Consider the following 14922-nt stretch of genomic DNA (forward strand, 5'->3'; position numbering starts at 1 on the left):
GTTTCGAGTCTCGTCGAGCTCGTCCCTTCTTTCGATTACATAGCTTGCTCCTTCCTCCCCAACGCCGACGACCTCCCAGACCTCGCAGGAAACTCGCCCCCCCCCCCCCCCCCCCCCCCCCCTACAGCTCGAAGAGCTCCTCTCTTCTCTTTGCATAAACTCCAAACCCTCGCATGCGTTCCTAGACATCCTCCTCGACTTCAGCTCAACCAAACCGCCTCCTCCCTTTCAACCCATCTCCTTTCCCTCCGAGCATGTCCCTCCCCTTGCTCCTCCCTCCCTTTCACCTCTCTCTCCTCCTCTCCTCTCCCAACGAATCCATCTACCGCGGTTCCCTCCCTCACCCGCGAAACCTCCGTTTCCTCCGTCGCTTGCATCTCCGAACGATCCTCTCTCTCACGCCTCAGCCTCTGCCCGCTGAGACGCTCAGGTGGGCGGAGAAGGAAGGGATCAGGTGCGTTTGGGTGGAGGTTGGGACGGCGGGGGAGGAAAGTTTGGGGAGTGCGTTGAAGGAGGGCGTGAAGGAGGGGTTGGCGGTGAGTTTGGTGAGAGAAGGAGGGAAGGAAGGAAGGAAGGAAGGGTGTTGAGCTCGTCAAACTGATCTTTCGTTTCTCTCGTTTTCGTTCGCTTCGGTCTTTGCGACGTTTCTGTTACTTCTTCCAGACCCTACTGGATTCGAGAAACCTCCCGTTATACGTCCACTGTGGAGACGGAGGAGTCAACACTTCTGCGCTGATGGGAGCGTTGAGGAGGATGCAGGGTTGGTCGAGCGAGAGTATCCTGAACGAGGCTCTTCGGTCGGTCTTTCCCTTCCTCTTTTTTTGTTCTCGTTCTTATTCCGAAACTTCTAAGAGCTCACCATCGTCTTTCTTCTTTTGTCGCCCGTTTCTATTAGATTCGACCCAACCCCTTCCTCGCCGAATCCAGCCCTCCTGCCGTTCATCACCTCCTTCGCTCTTCCTCCTCTGCTCTTCCCCTCGCCAACCCAGCCATCTCCTCTCTCCTCTTCTTCTTCTTGTTCCTCCTCCACAACAACACCACCAACAACAACACCACCAACCAACCCACCTCTACCAACCTGGATCCTCCCACCACCACCTCCGCCGCCACCGCCTCCCAGTCGAAAAGAATCCTCCAAACCCCAACAACCACCCCCACCGCCCTTCACCACCTCAGCTTCCTCCTCTGGAACCACCACTCCTACTACCACCGACACCACCAACCCGAACCCAACTCCTCCGAACCCACCGCATTCCCATCCGCTCAGTCGCGTATCAACGCACGAATCCACTTTCACTCCGACGGCGTCGAGTTCTTCGAGACCGCTCTCCCGCGTCCAGAGTCGAACCTCAGCTTCCACAGCAGCTCTCTTACTCTCCCCTTCCATCCCCAACGACTCTCTATCTTCTCACTTCGACGAAACACCCACAGCCAACACCCCTACACCAGCAGGAGGTTCCTCCACGCCTAAACGACCCCGAACCCCTTCCGTCGTCCTCCATCCTCCCTCCGCCGAAGCCGTCGTTCGGTTCCGGGACCTCGACTTCCATAACCCTCGCTCTCCATCCGGCTCCGATGGAGGAGTCAGTTCGCCCTGGGGAGGTCGGAGCCGAAGGGGGAGCATCACTCTTTCGGGTCCGACCGAGGAGGACGAGGACGCGTCGAGAACGAGGAGTGGGTCGGAGGTGGTTCTGTTGCGAGGAGGAGGAGGAAGGAGAGACGAGGAGGACGAGGACGGGACGAGTCAGCCGGATCCGGAGAGGAATCGAAGGGTTGGCGAGGGAGGGAGTGGGTTTGGGGATGAGGAGGAGGAGGAGGAGGAGGAGGGTCGAGGGTTGGAGGGGGGGAGAGGGGAGGTTGAGGTTGAGGAGTTGGAAGGTGGTGAGGAAGAAGAAGAAGAAGAAGAGGAGGAAGAAGAAGAAGAGGAAGAAGAAGAGGAAGAGGAGGAGGATAGTGATGAGGATGAGGATGAAGAGGAGGTCGGGATGAGGAGTCAACTGCTGAGTGCGTTGGATCTGGATGGGTATGGCTAGGGTTTTTGTAGATTTTTTTTGGGGTTGAGTAGATTCATTGGTAGATCTAGGGGTTGATAGGACGTTGGGAGAGAGAGAGGGCGAAAGACCAGGAGGAGAGAGCAAGGGGATCGAACGCGTTCGCGTCCTTTCTTTTTCTCGAGCTCGTTTTTTTTTCGCTGAGTTTCAAAAACTTGCGCCTTTGGTCGTTATCTTTTAGAAGGCACGTTCACGCTTTCAACAGGTACTCGTACCGCTGCAGCACACCTGATAGATAAACAACGAAAAGGAAATAAAACGATCCCATTACGATCCTGACGCACACCCGTCTACTACTTCCCACCCCTCCCCCTCCCACCTCTCCCACCTCTGCTTCCACCTCTCCCACCAGCATCCCCTCCACCTCTTCCACCACCACCACCTCCTCCTCTCCCTCTGCCTCCACCTCCTCCCCGTCCTCGTCCCCCCCTCCCTCGTCCTCTGGAATAATCCTTCTCCCTCCTCTCCCTCCTCAAACTCTCCTTCTTGACTCCCTCCAGATCCCCTTGACTCAGCTTCAGCACTCCGCTCGTGAACCTGCCGACTCCCATCGACAGACCGCGATCGGCGTCTTTCTGGCGGCGGGAGGAGGAGGCGGGGACGGTGGAAGGAGCGTAGATGGAAGGCGTGCTGAGTTGGAGACCGGTGTCGCCTCGCTCTCGGGCCTGTGCAGAGGGAGAGAGAGAGAGAGTGGATGGGAAGCGGGGGAAAAACAAATGGAAAGGGATCAGTTTTCGGAAAAAAAGGAAAGAAACGAAAACGAGACGCGTTTCGAGCCCTTGAAACGTCGTCAAAAGAAACACGTCGGCCAAAAGAAAGAACCACTCACATCCGCCTCTCCCTTCTGCCATCTCTGCAACCCAACCTTCCTCATCCCTCTCCCGACGACGTTCTTGCCTCCCAACTTTCCAACCTCCTTCTTCCTCACGTCCCGCTCGCCTTCTCCGAGCTTGGTCGCTCCGGCGAGTTCGTTCAGGCGGCCTTGGAGCGCTCGAGGGGAGGAGGAGTGGGTGGTTGGAGCGAGGAGGGAGGTGAGGAGGAGGGAGTGAAGCGTTTTGTCTAGGGTTAGGTTGGCTCTGCGATTCACGAGGGAGGGAGGGTGGGCGGGAGGAAAGAGGGAAGGGAGGGTCAGAACGAGAGAGAGAGAGAGAGAGAGAGAGGTTTTAGAGAAGACTCACTTCTCGGTATCAAGTTCGACCTTGGTAGATCCCGTTGAAGAAGCGGCGAGAGGATCGGCGAGGATTTTGGAAGCTTTGGAGCTCTGGTTGGGTTGAAACGAGGCAAAGGAAAGGAAGGAAGGAAGGGAAAATCGTGTGAGCTCGAGCTCAACCCTTCTCCCTCTCGTTCGCCCTTTTTTCCTTCCCCTCAAACCCAACAGCGAAAGTGTCAAGCTCACCATGAAAGCCTTGTAATCCGCCCTACTCGACTCTGAAGACTGATACTTTGCTGGAGCGAACACGATTTCAGGGAGACGAGGTCCTCCTCCAATTGAAGCTGAAGCGAGCTCGACCTTCTTCTTCCCTCCTTCTTCCTCCTCTTCTTCTCCGTCCTCCCCGTCGTCTCCAAACTCATCGTCCTCCTCCTCCTCGTCGTCATCATCTTCATCCCACCCTTCATCCTCTTCGTCCTCGTCCTCGTTCTCGTCGAGGAGTTCCTCCCTCCCCTTCCCCTTCCCTCCTCCAAAAGGAGGAGCGACGACCTCTCCGAACATGGCCCTCCCGTGAGCTTCCAACGCTCGAAGCATCGCTTGATGAGCTGCTTCGGGATCATCGTCGTCGTCCTCGTCGTCGTCCTCGGATCCGGAATCGGCATCGGAAGCTGATCCTGAAGGGGAGGAGGCGGACGAACGGTGAGGGAAGGAGGAGGACGTCGAAGTCGCGACGGGTCGGTTGGAAGGTTTCTGGAGGAGTTTCTGGCGTTTCTTGGCTGAGAGACCCGAAGAGGTGGAAGTGGGGAGGGAGCGTTTGGTAGAGGTGGACATTTCTCTAGCTAGCTGGTATCCGATGCTGGTCGTTGAGAGTCAACCTTTTCTTAGAGGAAAGAGACGAAATTCGTTCGATTTCGGCCAAGTCGTTCGTTTGGTTTCGAGCTCAGCCCTCCTTCCTTCCCTCCCAACGCCAACAACCCCCCCAAAAAAACATGAGCACGCCCACCTTCGTCCCTCCCACCCCTTTGGGAGTCTACTCCCACCTGCTCCCTCCTTCGTGGAAGACCAAGATCACGGAATGGCTCGCGGAGGACACGCCTTCGTTCGATTACGGAGGGTTCGTCGTCGGAGAGGATCAGCAGGAAGCTCATTTGTTGGGGAAGGGGGATACGGAGGTCAGTGAATTCTTGAAGATTAGAAAGGGTATAGGGCTGGGTTACTGACTTTGTATCTTTTTTGGGGGGATCGTTTGTTTGGTAGGCCGTCCTAGCAGGAGTCCCCTTCTTCGACGAGGTGTTCCGTCAACTGGATTGCACGTCAGTTCGCTCGTTCTCTTCTTCCCATCTATACTCCTCCTCTCTTCCCCTTCCACCTTGAACACCCTCAAACTGACTATCTACCTCTTTGCTTCAGCGTCGAATGGCACCTCTTTGAATCCTCCACCTTCACGCCCATCACCCACATCGCAACCGTCCGAGGATCCGCTCGACATCTCCTTTTGGGAGAACGAGTCGCTCTCAACACCCTCGCTCGATGCTCCGGGATCGCAACCAAGTCGAGGAGGCTGTTGGCGTTGGCTAGGAAGGAAGGGTACGAGGGGATCGTGGCGGGGACGAGGAAGACTACTCCTGGTGAGCTCGAGCTTCCTTTCTCTCCTTCCTTCGAGAGGTCGGGTGGGCTGAGCCCGGGGGCGATTGCTTTCTCTTTTCCTCTTTTCCCTCTTCTTTCTTGTTTCCTTTCTTTCCACTCCGTTCTACTAGAGATCGAGCAGAACTGACTCCCCTTTCCGACCTCTTCGCTTTGCTTGTTTCATGGCAGGCTTCCGCCTCGTCGAAAAGTACGGCATGCTCGTCGGAGGAATCGACGCTCATCGCTACGATCTCTCGTCCATGGTCATGCTCAAGGATAACCATATTTGGTCGAAGGGTGCGTCTATTTTCTTTTTTACCTCCTTCCGAGAAAACATCTCTCTCTGTTTCTCATCTCGTTCGCTCGAGGGCTTCAAAATCGCTGACCCGTCCCTCCCATCTCCCTCTCCTCCTCCCACCCTCTTCCTCTCCAAACCCACTTACGCTCACACACACACCCACACCCACCCACCAGGCTCCATAACCTCCGCTGTCCTCTCCGCCCGCTCCATCTCGGGCTTCTCCCTCCGCATCGAAGTCGAATGTCAATCCCTCGACGAAGCTCGCGAGGCCATCGCTGCTGGAGCCGATGTGGTCATGCTCGATAACCTCGAAGGGGAGGAACTGTTCAGTGCGGCTAGGACGCTGAAGGAGGAGTGGAGGGCTGCTCAGCTGGAAGGGGGGAAGGGAAAGGGAAAGGGACCGACGAAGGGGTTCTTGATTGAGAGTAGTGGGAATGTGGAGGAGGGGAATCTGAAGGGCAGGCTGAGCAATGGTGAGTTCCTTACATATCTTCGATCTTTGCTGTCGGTCGCTGGATGTGAGGGGAGGGGAGGGGCAAGGGGGAGAGGGAGGAGATTCGACTCAATCGGGACGCGTCGAACCCGACCGAAAGCTCACCTTTTCCCTCTTTCTTTTTTTTCCCTCCCTCTCTCCCTTCTCACCACCCAGACATCGATATCATCTCCACCTCCTCAGTGCATCAGGTTCGTTCTCTCCCTCCTCTCTCTCTCTCTCTCTCTACCTTCGTCTCTTCCCCGTCCATCTCTCCCTTTCCCTCGCTGACCAGCTTGCCTCCTCACTCTTCCTTCGTCCCACCAACAACAGTCAGTCCAGCACATCGACTTCTCCCTCAAGATTCGACCCAAGGCGAAGCAGTAGTAGAGACAGTAGTAGCGGGAAGGGGTTCGGTTGTATTCGATGAGTTCGTTTTCTCACTTTTCGGAGAGAGAGAGAGGAGGGAGAGGGAGAAAGCCAAAACTCCTTCGACCTTCTCAGCGTGGAGAGGGTTCAGCCCGGAAGTTCTCACGACCGTTCGTGGGTGAGCTCACCTGCTCACTTTGTTGGACCAAGTTCGAGGAACCGGGAGAGAAAGGGCAAAACGAGGGAGCAAAGAGGGAGACCACGTTCGAGGAGAGACGCGTGGTGACTACCGACCCTCTTCTTCCCTCTCCTTTGCTCTTTCGTTCGGTCTGCGCTCTAGCTTGCAGTAGCACTGACTCTCCGTACCTTCCGTCCCTTCCAAGCAGATCCCTTATCTCGGACGAGCCAAACTCACCCATCTGCGACGCGTCCGAGATGAGGCCAACGTGCTTCAAGCGGGGGATTGAACGCGTCTCGCTAGCTCCGTTTTCCTCCTCTCTCCTTTCGCCCATACGATCCTCAAATGGCTGATCGACCCCCTCTTGGCTGGCTACAGTATCAACAGTACAAAAATACTCTCGGCTCTCCCTCGAAAAAAAGGCACACAAGTCCCGGCGTGGGCCAACTACTTCGTTCCTCTCTCTTCCTTCCCCTCCGACGTCGACTTTCCTTCCCTCCCTCCCTCACCCTCCCCTCCTTCCCTCACCAAAAAATGAGGTCCACCTCAGCTCTTCTTCTTCCAGCTTTCGCTCTCCTCCTCGTCGTTCTCGCCGTTGCAGCTGCTCCCACCACCGACGCCAGCACGAGCACGACTGCTCAACAAAACCTTGCTGATGGATGGTTGGATTCGGTGAAGCATTGGTGGTCTGCTTTGGAGCTTTGGTTCTACAGGTGAGTGTGGTCTTCTCTCTCTACCTTTCCTACCTCTTTCTGAGACTGACAAAGCTGTTTTGCTTCAGGCTGCTTCACGGAGGACGAAACCCTCATGGTTACCCTTCGACTCCCTCTGCTTCAAGCTCGATCTCGGCTTCTGTGAGTTTTTTCCCTCTTCCCATCCTTATCCATCGCAAACCTTCTTCGCTGAGCATTCAACCTTCGTTAATAACAGGCTTCGAAGACCTCTTCTTCAGCTACCAAAACCTCCTCCCGCTCGACCACTTCAATCTCGACGACCTCCTCGGTTCAGTCCTCGCCCGTCTCGTCCTCGACCTCAATCTCGTCGGCTCCTGCTCCCACTTCGACCTTCGTCTCGTCTGCTACTTCTTCGGCTGCGGCTTCTGCTGTGAGTATGAGGAGAGAGACTAGTCTAAGAGCGAACGCTGACCCTCGTGTTTTTCTTGAACGGATGCAGATCGTCCCCGTCGGTGGCTCAGATCCTCTTCCTTCCCAGGGAGTTTCCGTTTGCGCTTCGCCTGCTTCTCAGTTCGAGCTTTCTTGCTCTGCCGCTGGACTGCAAAGCACGTGAGTGGCTCATTTTCGTCCCAGGGGATGGAGAGCGAAAGAGAGAGACGGGGTCGGACGCGCTCCTCGTCCTCTCCCACGTTCGGCTCTCACTGACCTTTTTCTTCCTTCTTTTCAACTGATCCGCTCTAGAGATACGTGCTGCACCACCTTCCCAGGAGGCCACATTCTCTCTACTGAGTGAGCTCTGGAGTGTACTGAGGTCGAGAGGCGTGAATCTGATCTCCTCTCGTCCCTGCTTCCCTTTTCTTTCCCTTCACAGGTTCTGGGACACTGGGGATTCTTCCACTGGACCTACCGATAGCTGGACACTTCACGGACTCTGGCCTGATGTGAGTTCTTTAACCGAACCCTCTTTCGAACGAGGAGGAAGAACCGCGCGTCGAGGTGCTTCGCGACCTGACCGCTTCAACTCGTATCTTACCTGCTTCAGAACTGCGACGGAACTTACGAAGCCTCCTGCGCTCCTTCGAGGGAGTACTCCAACATCACCGATATCCTCAACGCCTACGAACAGACTGAGTTGCTCACCTACATGAACACCTACTGGAAGTCAGTCGACCGTTCCGTCTCTCTCTCTCTCCCTCCTTTCCCTCGAGTCGTATTGATCGTTTGGTTGCTTTTCACCGCTTGCAGAGACTACTCTGGAGATGACGAGTCTTTCTGGAGCCACGAGTTGAACAAGGTCGGTCTTGTTTCTCTCGTCCACGTTCGTTGTTGGTCGACGCGTCCTGACCGATCTCCTTCGTTGATTTCTCTCTCTAGCACGCCACTGTCAGTCCCTCGTCCAGGTTCCTTCTTCTTTGCGAGCTGTATCTGACCTCTTTCCTCATTCTTCTCCGTTTCCCAGTGCATCTCGAGCTTGGAGCCTCGATGCTTCTCCGACGTCAGTTTTCACCCTAATAACTTCTTCTACCCTTCGTTCTTTCCATCAAACATCTTTGGCTGACTCCTCTCCTTTTCTCTCCGATCCTAATCCTTCTCGCTCCCAGTACTCCCCTCAGAAGGAGGTCGTCTACTACTTCCGTCGAGCCGTCGAACTCCACAGCAAGCTCAACTCCTTTGACGTCCTGACCGCCGCTGGAATAGTCCCTTCTTTCAACTCCACGTATACCCTCGCCCAGATCCAAGCTGCTATCAAGGCTGAGCACGGCTACGAGATCAACGTTAACTGTGCGAGCGGAGGAGTTTTAAACGAGCTTTGGTGAGTTTCGACGCGCTCGAGATCCAGCACCGAAGCCAAAGCTGACTGCTTCTTCCCGTCTCTTAGGTACCACTACGCCGGACGAGGAAGTGTGATCGATGGAGACTTCGTCCCTGCCGCTCTCGTTGGATCCCTCTCGACCTGCCCTGCGTGAGTCTGATCGTCTCCGTTTGTCTTGCTACGCGCCGCTGACTCGCTCGTCCTTCTCTTCTTATGGCTTTCTTTGAACTCAGCACCGGAATCAAGTGGTACCCTAAGTACCAGGTGTGTAGCATTTGGATTCGAGCGAATACTGGTCAGAGCAGCGAACCGGAGGCTGATCTCGTTCTCGATCTCCGTCTTTAGACGATCCCTGCGATTCCTGTAGCCAACTCGACCACAGGATTCATCTATGCTGTCGATGCCGATGGAAACGTCCCCACCGGAACCTGTGTCATTTCTGGAGGTACTTGGTACAAGGGAGGAACCTGGTGAGTTGATCGTTTCTGAGCGACGCGACGACGAACGACTGACCCTTCCTCTCTTCTTCTCCCTTTCGTCAACTCCTAGTGCTGGGTTCACTCCCAAGACCATCATTGGAGGATCCGTCACCCTCACCTCATCCAAAGGTCTCTGCACTGTCAACCCCGACACGATGCAGCTCACCTGCGCTGCTTCCAACACTGCTGGATCCGAGTTCTTGATCGTCAGTAGAATCATTCAGTGCTTTCGTTTGATTCCTCGCTGACCTCTATCGTTTCAATTCACAGGCCGCTGATGGAACCATCTCTCTCGGAGGGACCATGTCGTTCTCCGCGTCGACGCTTCCCTCGGGAAGTGCACAGATCCCCATCTTCAAAGGAGCGTCTCAGGCCCTTCCTTTGACCTTGAAATACGTTCCCAAGTAGTTGAGTTCCTTTCTGGGTCCTGTGTTGAGGAGGACATGGGCGTCGTCGCGTGAGGGCGACGAGGGAGAGAGATATCGTTCGAGTACAGCTTGTGATTGTTTTATAGAGTCAGAATCATTCGTTCGGGTTCCTGAAACTCATGCTTCTACGTAATCAGCAAGGACGAGAGAAGTTTCCATGAGAAGGTCGTAACTAAGTCGAAAAAGGGAAAGAAGCAACGGCGGCCAGGCCAGCTTCGAGACGTCGAGTCGTCCTCAACAGCATCTTCCTCTCCTTCCCCTTCCCTTCCTTCCTTCGCATGTCTTCCGCCGACGTAGGAGCTCTTTCTCTCCCCTCGCCACCACCGTTACCATCCTTTAACCGAGCTTCATCCGCTGCGTCTACCTCCTCTGCGTCTTCCTCCCGTCCAACATCACCTCGTCCCTCCTCTCCTTCCTCCGACCCAAACACACCCACTCCCTCCTCTCGCACGATTCGCCGTCCTCAGGACTCAGAAGACGATTTCACCTCCATTCCTTTTGAGGACATCGCCATCTCGGAAGATCCCCCTTCTCATCCAGTCAACGGAACCTCTGGAGGATCAGGAGGATCGCTGGAGGAGAACAAGAAGGAGAAACGGTCGTCGTGGCAGGCTCGAGCTCATTCACCTCGCATCAGCATCAGCTTAAGTGGTCGTCCAGCTTCGATCTCTTCGCCTCCACCAGGTCACGGAAGGAATGGATCGTTATCTACTACCCCTACAGGAAGCAAACGGAACTCTCTCCAGGTTCAACAACCTCCAGTAGTCCCAGCTCCTTCTCCTCTCTCTCGCACCGTCCCCATCCCGGTCGTTTCCTCCCCTCCTCCAGAGCAGCCCACCGCCTCCTCCTCCTCCTCCTCCTCCTCCAACGCTCTATCAGCACCCAGCTCAGCTATCTCGTCTAGGAAGCCTTCACCTCAACCTGGCTTGGGGAAGCACTCGTCTGGTCCTTCCAAGTTCGAGCAGGTGATGTCCAAGACGAGGTGAGCTTCCTCTTTTGGCCTGAACTCGTCCATCTCCCCTCTTCCCTGACCTCTGTTTGGCCGTTGTTTCTATCAGACCTGTATACCTACCTCCAAAGGATCGAGAGGAGGACATGCGGCATCTGAAGGATTGGGAGAAGATGATGAAAACGAGCGCTCAACACGGTCCGTTCTTCAACTCAGCTCGACTCTCCTTCCTTCCCTCCGCCTTCACTCTTCCCTCAACAGCTCTCCTCCGTCGCTTGGTCCTTCACTCCAATATGCCGTATGCAAGTACTGACTTGCTTTCTTGTCCCACCTTTTTGGCCCTTTTCTGCCATCACAGAGAAACAACGGAAGCTCGCTCTCCAACATGCTCGAGAAGCTCGTGCAGCTCATCAAGCTGCTCTCCTCCCAACTTGGACTCAATCGATCCTCAAAAGTCCACGGACATCAGTAGCAGCAGATTCCCGTTTGAGAGCGGTCTGGTGGGAGGGTATCCCTCCTCGGTATCGAGGAGATCTGTGGGAGAGAGTTGGAGGGAACAAGCTTGGACTGTCGACTGGTGAGTTCGAGCTTCTTTTTCTGCCGCGTACGGGAGGGAGAGGCGAAGGAAGAAGGGTAATTTGTACGATGATGGGGACGCAGTTACGTTTGGGAAGCAGGGCTGGGCGAACCACCTTCACTCTTTTCCTCGCGTCGCCGAAGAGGAAGAGCTCGAACTGACGCGTCTCTGTCTCTTTGAACTTCAGCCTCTTATGCCAGCCATGTCCGACGGTTCGAGATCTCACTCGAGAGGCAGGCGTTCCCGAAGACGGTACTTGCAGAGCTTGAAAAAGACGCGAGCTCGGCGTATCCGGGTCTCAAGCTCTTCAAGAAGGACGGGGCGATGTACGCTGGATTGAGGGAGTTCCTTGGAGCTTGGGTAGTCGTCAGTCTAAATTCCTCACCCAACTCAGCCTATCTTAGCCTTGTTGAACTGACGAGCGCTACTTTCTTCTTGCCCGTCCATCTCTCAGGCTCGTTCGGACGAGGGTCTCTCGTACGCTTCAGGAGTTCATCTCCTCGCTGCTACGCTGCTTCTCAACATGCCTCCTCAGTCTGGTGAGCTCTCTTCTCGACCTAATCCACTCGTCGAGCTTCCTGCTGACTCTTTCTCGCGTCTCGTTCTCCCTTCGTTCGCAGCATGGATTACCCTCCTCAACCTCCTCTCCTCCTCGGGTTGTCTTCGCGCGTTCTATGATCCTGGTTCGACGGCCGAACAGCAGGCTTACTACCGAGTGTTGAACACTCTATGTGAGTTGAATCCACGGGCTTTGATCTGCCAACGGCGGCACTGACTCGATCCCTTTCTCCTCCAGGCTCCGACGCGTTGCCCAAAGGTTCGTTCGACATCTCCTCTCCTTCTCGACTTCGACTGACTTCCATTTTCTCTTCCTTCGATCAGTCTACTACAACTTGATGAGCAACGGAGTCAAGATTCCCGAGACTTGGTTCCGGACGCTCTTCATCGAACAGCTTCCCTTCGACGTCGCCAGTCGCGTTTGGGATCAGATTTTTTTGGACGGCGATTCGTTCATCTTCAGGACCTGTGAGCACCATTTTCTCCAGCCTGACATCCTCTCCCGATCAATTCTGACTCGTTCTTCTCCTTTCCTCAGGCATCGCCATTCTTCGAACCCTCGAGCATCGCTTGTGCGTCCTGACTCCATTCCTTTTCCTCCTAAACCTTCGCTCTTGCTGATCGAGTTCTTCCCTCCTTCAGATACGATCCCGACGCCTCCGAACTTCGAGCGGTCCTTCAAGGTCGATCTCTCGTCGCCCCTCCGCCAGCCTCGACCCTCGACGGCCCTCGCCAACTTCGAGCGGAAATGGTCACGTCGTCCGTCGAAATCGCCACGGAGGAGGAGGCTCTGAGTGGGACCGGTGGTATTTACGGAATCGACGAGGCGAGGTTGTTTAGAGAGCTGGAACAGGGAGAATGGAAGGGTGAGTCGCGTCTCTCTCACCCTTCTTGCCCATCGCTAACCTTTCCCCTTTCGCCTCTTCTCAGATTCCGCCTTCGAGCGTCTGGTGAAACGAGAGCTAGATTCAGCAGCCTGAACTTTATATCTCTGCGATGATGATCTTGCTATCTCCAAATGGACGAAGAGATTGCAAGGCAAGAACGAGCGTGTAGATCCAAGAAACAGCGAGAGCGACGAGCGAGTGAGCGAAGAAGAGGATACCAACATAACTGAAAGTGAATGAAAGGAAACATGATAGCCCACGCAAAAGTGGGAGGCGAGAAAGTAAGTGCAAGATAGATCAAGAGGTAGGCGATAACAAGTTGGGGAGGTACAGCAGGGAAGAGCCGAAGAGAGTGTGAGGTAGGATCGACTAACTAGATGGATATCGGAGTATGAAGTATGAGGTATCGGGGTCTGACAAGCCACTCGTCCTCCGGTACGAGATGGGCCTTGGAATCTGAAGAGCGAGTGGTAGGAGAAGGAGGGTCGTCCGAGGTGAAGTCTTGGAAAGTCAAGCCTCCTCCTCCTCCTCCTCCGTTCTCTCCTTCTTCTTCATCCTCTCCCTGGTCGAGGAAGATGGGTATAGAAGCGAGGGACCAACTCTTGTCGATACGCTTGAAGGAAGTCAAGGACGAGAGAGTGCTGTTTTGGGGGATGGGAGGGGAAAAGAAGAGAGGAGAGCAAGGGACGTTGAGGGGAGGAGGAGGGTAGACTCGTTGGGCGAGGGAGGATTTCGGGGAAAGGAAGGGCGAAGGGGACATGGATTTATGGTTCTTGAGATCTAAAGGAGGGTGGCGAAAGTAGTGGTTGGAGGTTGAGAGTGTTCCTCTCGAAGAGACAGACGAACAGAAACGGACGATGTCGAGCGAGGTCAATCGGGATCGAGAGAAAACAAGGATTAGCCCATCGGGCCAGGAACGACTTTGATGATTGAGCTCTTTACGCGAGTGAGGGATTACGTGCACGCACCCAGGGAGGTTCCAGGATGAGGCTTTAGCGAAGGGCAAGGGGAGAGCCAAGAAGGAACATGGAAGTGAGAAGGAAAGGAGGAGGTGGAGGTGAGCTTCGAGTTTTGATCAGCTCGATTCTTTGTCACTTCAGCCACAGCTTCAATTTTCCAGCAAACATTTCGAGCTCTTTCTCCACCTCTCTCTCGACCACCAACATCCCTCGCAGATATCTTTCCAAAAATGGCCATCGTTCGTCTCAAGAAAGGAACCAAACGCTTCGAGGTGAGCTCGCGCTCGACTTCCCTCCCTCCCTCCTCCCTCCCGCTTCTCTTGACCGATCTCGCGCTCATCCTCTTCGTGATTTTGCTATCTCCTCCAGGTCACCTGCTACAACAACAAGATCCAAGACTGGCGCTCTGGAGTCGAACAAGACCTAGGAGAGGTCGTCGGATTGCTCTCCGTCTACACCAGCGTCTCGAAGGCTCAGCTCGCGAGCTCGAAGGAGCTCAAGGACAATTTCGGTACGACTGATCAAGATTGGATAGTCAGAGAGGTGAGTGAGAGGTTGTCCAACGAAGTCTAAGAGAGAAGCTGGTCGAGTTGGAGAGAGGAGGATCTGTCAGCATCCTTCTCGACGCTCCTTTTTGACTTTTTTCGCAGAGTCTAGCTCCCCTTTCAACTGATCTGGCTGAAACTCCTTCCCTTTCTCTCTCTCTCTCTCTCTCGTTGCGTAGATCCTCAAGAAAGGCGAGATCCAAGTCGGCGACCAGGAGCGAGCTCGTCACTTTTCCTCCCTCCGCCAACAGATCGCCTCTCAAATCAGCGAAAAGACCGTTGACCCATCATCAAATCGACCCTACACTACCGGACTCATCGAGAAGGCTATGGTGGAGGTGGGATTCAGTATCAAGCCCGAGAAACCGGTGAAAGTTCAGGTGAGTTCAAACGCGTCGTCGCGACCTTGTTCTCGTTCGTTTCGGCGGTGATTCAGAGCTGATTCCCGTTGTGTCTTTCATCTGGCTTCATCATTTATCTCCTCTACCAACTTTCGCCATCACTCTCGCTGCAGGTCCTCGACTGCATCCGTCTCCTTCAAGCGTCCTCGACTCTTCCGATCCAACGAGCTCGGATGCGCGTAAGGATCACCCTTCCCGCCGAGGACGGAGCCAAGTTGATTGGAAGGATTACATCGACAGCTGAGGCTGTTGAGGAGGATGATCTGGGGGAGAAGACGTGGACGGTGGTGAGTTTTTGACGCGTCGTCCGTCAACCAGAGTCGTGTTGCTGATTTCGCCCTTCCTCTTCCTTTTGGTTTTCTGAACTAGACTATTCTAATTGACCCCTCGCAGTTCCGAGTCCTCCTCGACCTGGTTCAGAAGACGGACGGACGAGCTCGGCTGGAAACGCTCGCTTTGGCAGCGACTCGAGAAAGTTAAACATCTATTTTCTCGCCCCGTCGAC

The 14922-nt window shown here is 54.8% G+C and overlaps 6 protein-coding genes across 6 annotated transcripts; 5 read left to right on the forward strand and 1 right to left on the reverse strand.

Moving 5' to 3' along the window:
* The first annotated feature begins 114 nt into the window (after positions 1 to 114).
* Positions 115 to 2622, forward strand: BDY24DRAFT_433664 (tyrosine phosphatase family-domain-containing protein). Its single transcript, XM_076644123.1, has 5 exons — positions 115 to 536; positions 664 to 797; positions 896 to 1583; positions 2257 to 2384; positions 2567 to 2622. Exons 1-4 carry the CDS (start codon positions 255 to 257, stop codon positions 2281 to 2283), a joined length of 1131 nt encoding a protein of 376 aa, XP_076498885.1. The 5' UTR covers positions 115 to 254; the 3' UTR covers positions 2284 to 2384; positions 2567 to 2622.
* On the reverse strand, positions 2242 to 4032 carry BDY24DRAFT_413291 (uncharacterized protein; the record flags this gene model as incomplete). The annotated part of the gene is made up of 5 exons (XM_076643165.1): positions 2242 to 2279; positions 2530 to 2716; positions 2881 to 3127; positions 3230 to 3312; positions 3448 to 4032. 5 exons carry the CDS (start codon positions 4030 to 4032, stop codon positions 2242 to 2244), a joined length of 1140 nt encoding a protein of 379 aa, XP_076498886.1.
* A 123-nt stretch (positions 4033 to 4155) lies between these two features.
* Positions 4156 to 6043, forward strand: BNA6 (nicotinate-nucleotide diphosphorylase (carboxylating)). Its single transcript, XM_076639441.1, has 7 exons — positions 4156 to 4373; positions 4459 to 4514; positions 4612 to 4829; positions 5017 to 5124; positions 5302 to 5601; positions 5778 to 5812; positions 5934 to 6043. Exons 1-7 carry the CDS (start codon positions 4191 to 4193, stop codon positions 5985 to 5987), a joined length of 954 nt encoding a protein of 317 aa, XP_076498887.1. The 5' UTR covers positions 4156 to 4190; the 3' UTR covers positions 5988 to 6043.
* Positions 6044 to 6594: 551 nt separating this feature from the next.
* On the forward strand, positions 6595 to 9669 carry BDY24DRAFT_382004 (T2 family ribonuclease). The gene is made up of 16 exons (XM_076639442.1): positions 6595 to 6860; positions 6929 to 7001; positions 7078 to 7251; positions 7321 to 7430; positions 7563 to 7610; positions 7693 to 7762; positions 7864 to 7982; positions 8067 to 8115; positions 8196 to 8204; positions 8281 to 8316; positions 8423 to 8634; positions 8701 to 8784; positions 8868 to 8898; positions 8980 to 9104; positions 9184 to 9319; positions 9384 to 9669. Exons 1-16 carry the CDS (start codon positions 6682 to 6684, stop codon positions 9519 to 9521), a joined length of 1593 nt encoding a protein of 530 aa, XP_076498888.1. The 5' UTR covers positions 6595 to 6681; the 3' UTR covers positions 9522 to 9669.
* A 100-nt stretch (positions 9670 to 9769) lies between these two features.
* On the forward strand, positions 9770 to 12644 carry BDY24DRAFT_382007 (rab-GTPase-TBC domain-containing protein). The gene is made up of 11 exons (XM_076639443.1): positions 9770 to 10523; positions 10600 to 10688; positions 10849 to 11067; positions 11255 to 11433; positions 11522 to 11606; positions 11688 to 11798; positions 11864 to 11884; positions 11950 to 12093; positions 12164 to 12197; positions 12268 to 12491; positions 12556 to 12644. Exons 1-11 carry the CDS (start codon positions 9820 to 9822, stop codon positions 12603 to 12605), a joined length of 1860 nt encoding a protein of 619 aa, XP_076498889.1. The 5' UTR covers positions 9770 to 9819; the 3' UTR covers positions 12606 to 12644.
* A 1057-nt stretch (positions 12645 to 13701) lies between these two features.
* BDY24DRAFT_406285 (Shwachman-Bodian-diamond syndrome protein) lies at positions 13702 to 14897 on the forward strand (the record flags this gene model as incomplete). The annotated part of the gene is made up of 5 exons (XM_076642698.1): positions 13702 to 13743; positions 13841 to 14014; positions 14196 to 14396; positions 14531 to 14704; positions 14787 to 14897. 5 exons carry the CDS (start codon positions 13702 to 13704, stop codon positions 14895 to 14897), a joined length of 702 nt encoding a protein of 233 aa, XP_076498890.1.
* Positions 14898 to 14922: the final 25 nt, after the last annotated feature.

The sequence above is a fragment of the Mrakia frigida genome, assembly GCF_051309035.1.
Source record: "Mrakia frigida strain ATCC 22029 unplaced genomic scaffold BDY24scaffold_7, whole genome shotgun sequence".
NCBI lineage: Eukaryota > Fungi > Basidiomycota > Tremellomycetes > Cystofilobasidiales > Mrakiaceae > Mrakia > Mrakia frigida.

Excerpts from the sequence above, each read along its gene's own strand:
- BDY24DRAFT_433664 (XM_076644123.1), top strand. The coding sequence starts at position 255 with ATGTCCCTCCCCTTGCTCCTCCCTCCCTTTCACCTCTCTCTCCTCCTC. Across the intron at positions 798-895 it reads ATCCTGAACGAGGCTCTTCG|ATTCGACCCAACCCCTTCCT; the intron begins GTCGGTCTTTCC and ends CGTTTCTATTAG. Across the intron at positions 1,584-2,256 it reads CATCCGGCTCCGATGGAGGA|GTACTCGTACCGCTGCAGCA; the intron begins GTCAGTTCGCCC and ends CGCTTTCAACAG.
- BNA6 (XM_076639441.1), top strand. The coding sequence starts at position 4,191 with ATGAGCACGCCCACCTTCGTCCCTCCCACCCCTTTGGGAGTCTACTCC. Across the intron at positions 4,830-5,016 it reads GACGAGGAAGACTACTCCTG|GCTTCCGCCTCGTCGAAAAG; the intron begins GTGAGCTCGAGC and ends GTTTCATGGCAG. Across the intron at positions 5,602-5,777 it reads GAAGGGCAGGCTGAGCAATG|ACATCGATATCATCTCCACC; the intron begins GTGAGTTCCTTA and ends CTCACCACCCAG.
- BDY24DRAFT_382004 (XM_076639442.1), top strand. The coding sequence starts at position 6,682 with ATGAGGTCCACCTCAGCTCTTCTTCTTCCAGCTTTCGCTCTCCTCCTC. Across the intron at positions 7,983-8,066 it reads TACATGAACACCTACTGGAA|AGACTACTCTGGAGATGACG; the intron begins GTCAGTCGACCG and ends CACCGCTTGCAG. Across the intron at positions 9,320-9,383 it reads CTGGATCCGAGTTCTTGATC|GCCGCTGATGGAACCATCTC; the intron begins GTCAGTAGAATC and ends TTCAATTCACAG.
- BDY24DRAFT_382007 (XM_076639443.1), top strand. The coding sequence starts at position 9,820 with ATGTCTTCCGCCGACGTAGGAGCTCTTTCTCTCCCCTCGCCACCACCG. Across the intron at positions 11,434-11,521 it reads TCCTTGGAGCTTGGGTAGTC|GCTCGTTCGGACGAGGGTCT; the intron begins GTCAGTCTAAAT and ends TCCATCTCTCAG. Across the intron at positions 11,799-11,863 it reads CCGAGTGTTGAACACTCTAT|GCTCCGACGCGTTGCCCAAA; the intron begins GTGAGTTGAATC and ends TTTCTCCTCCAG.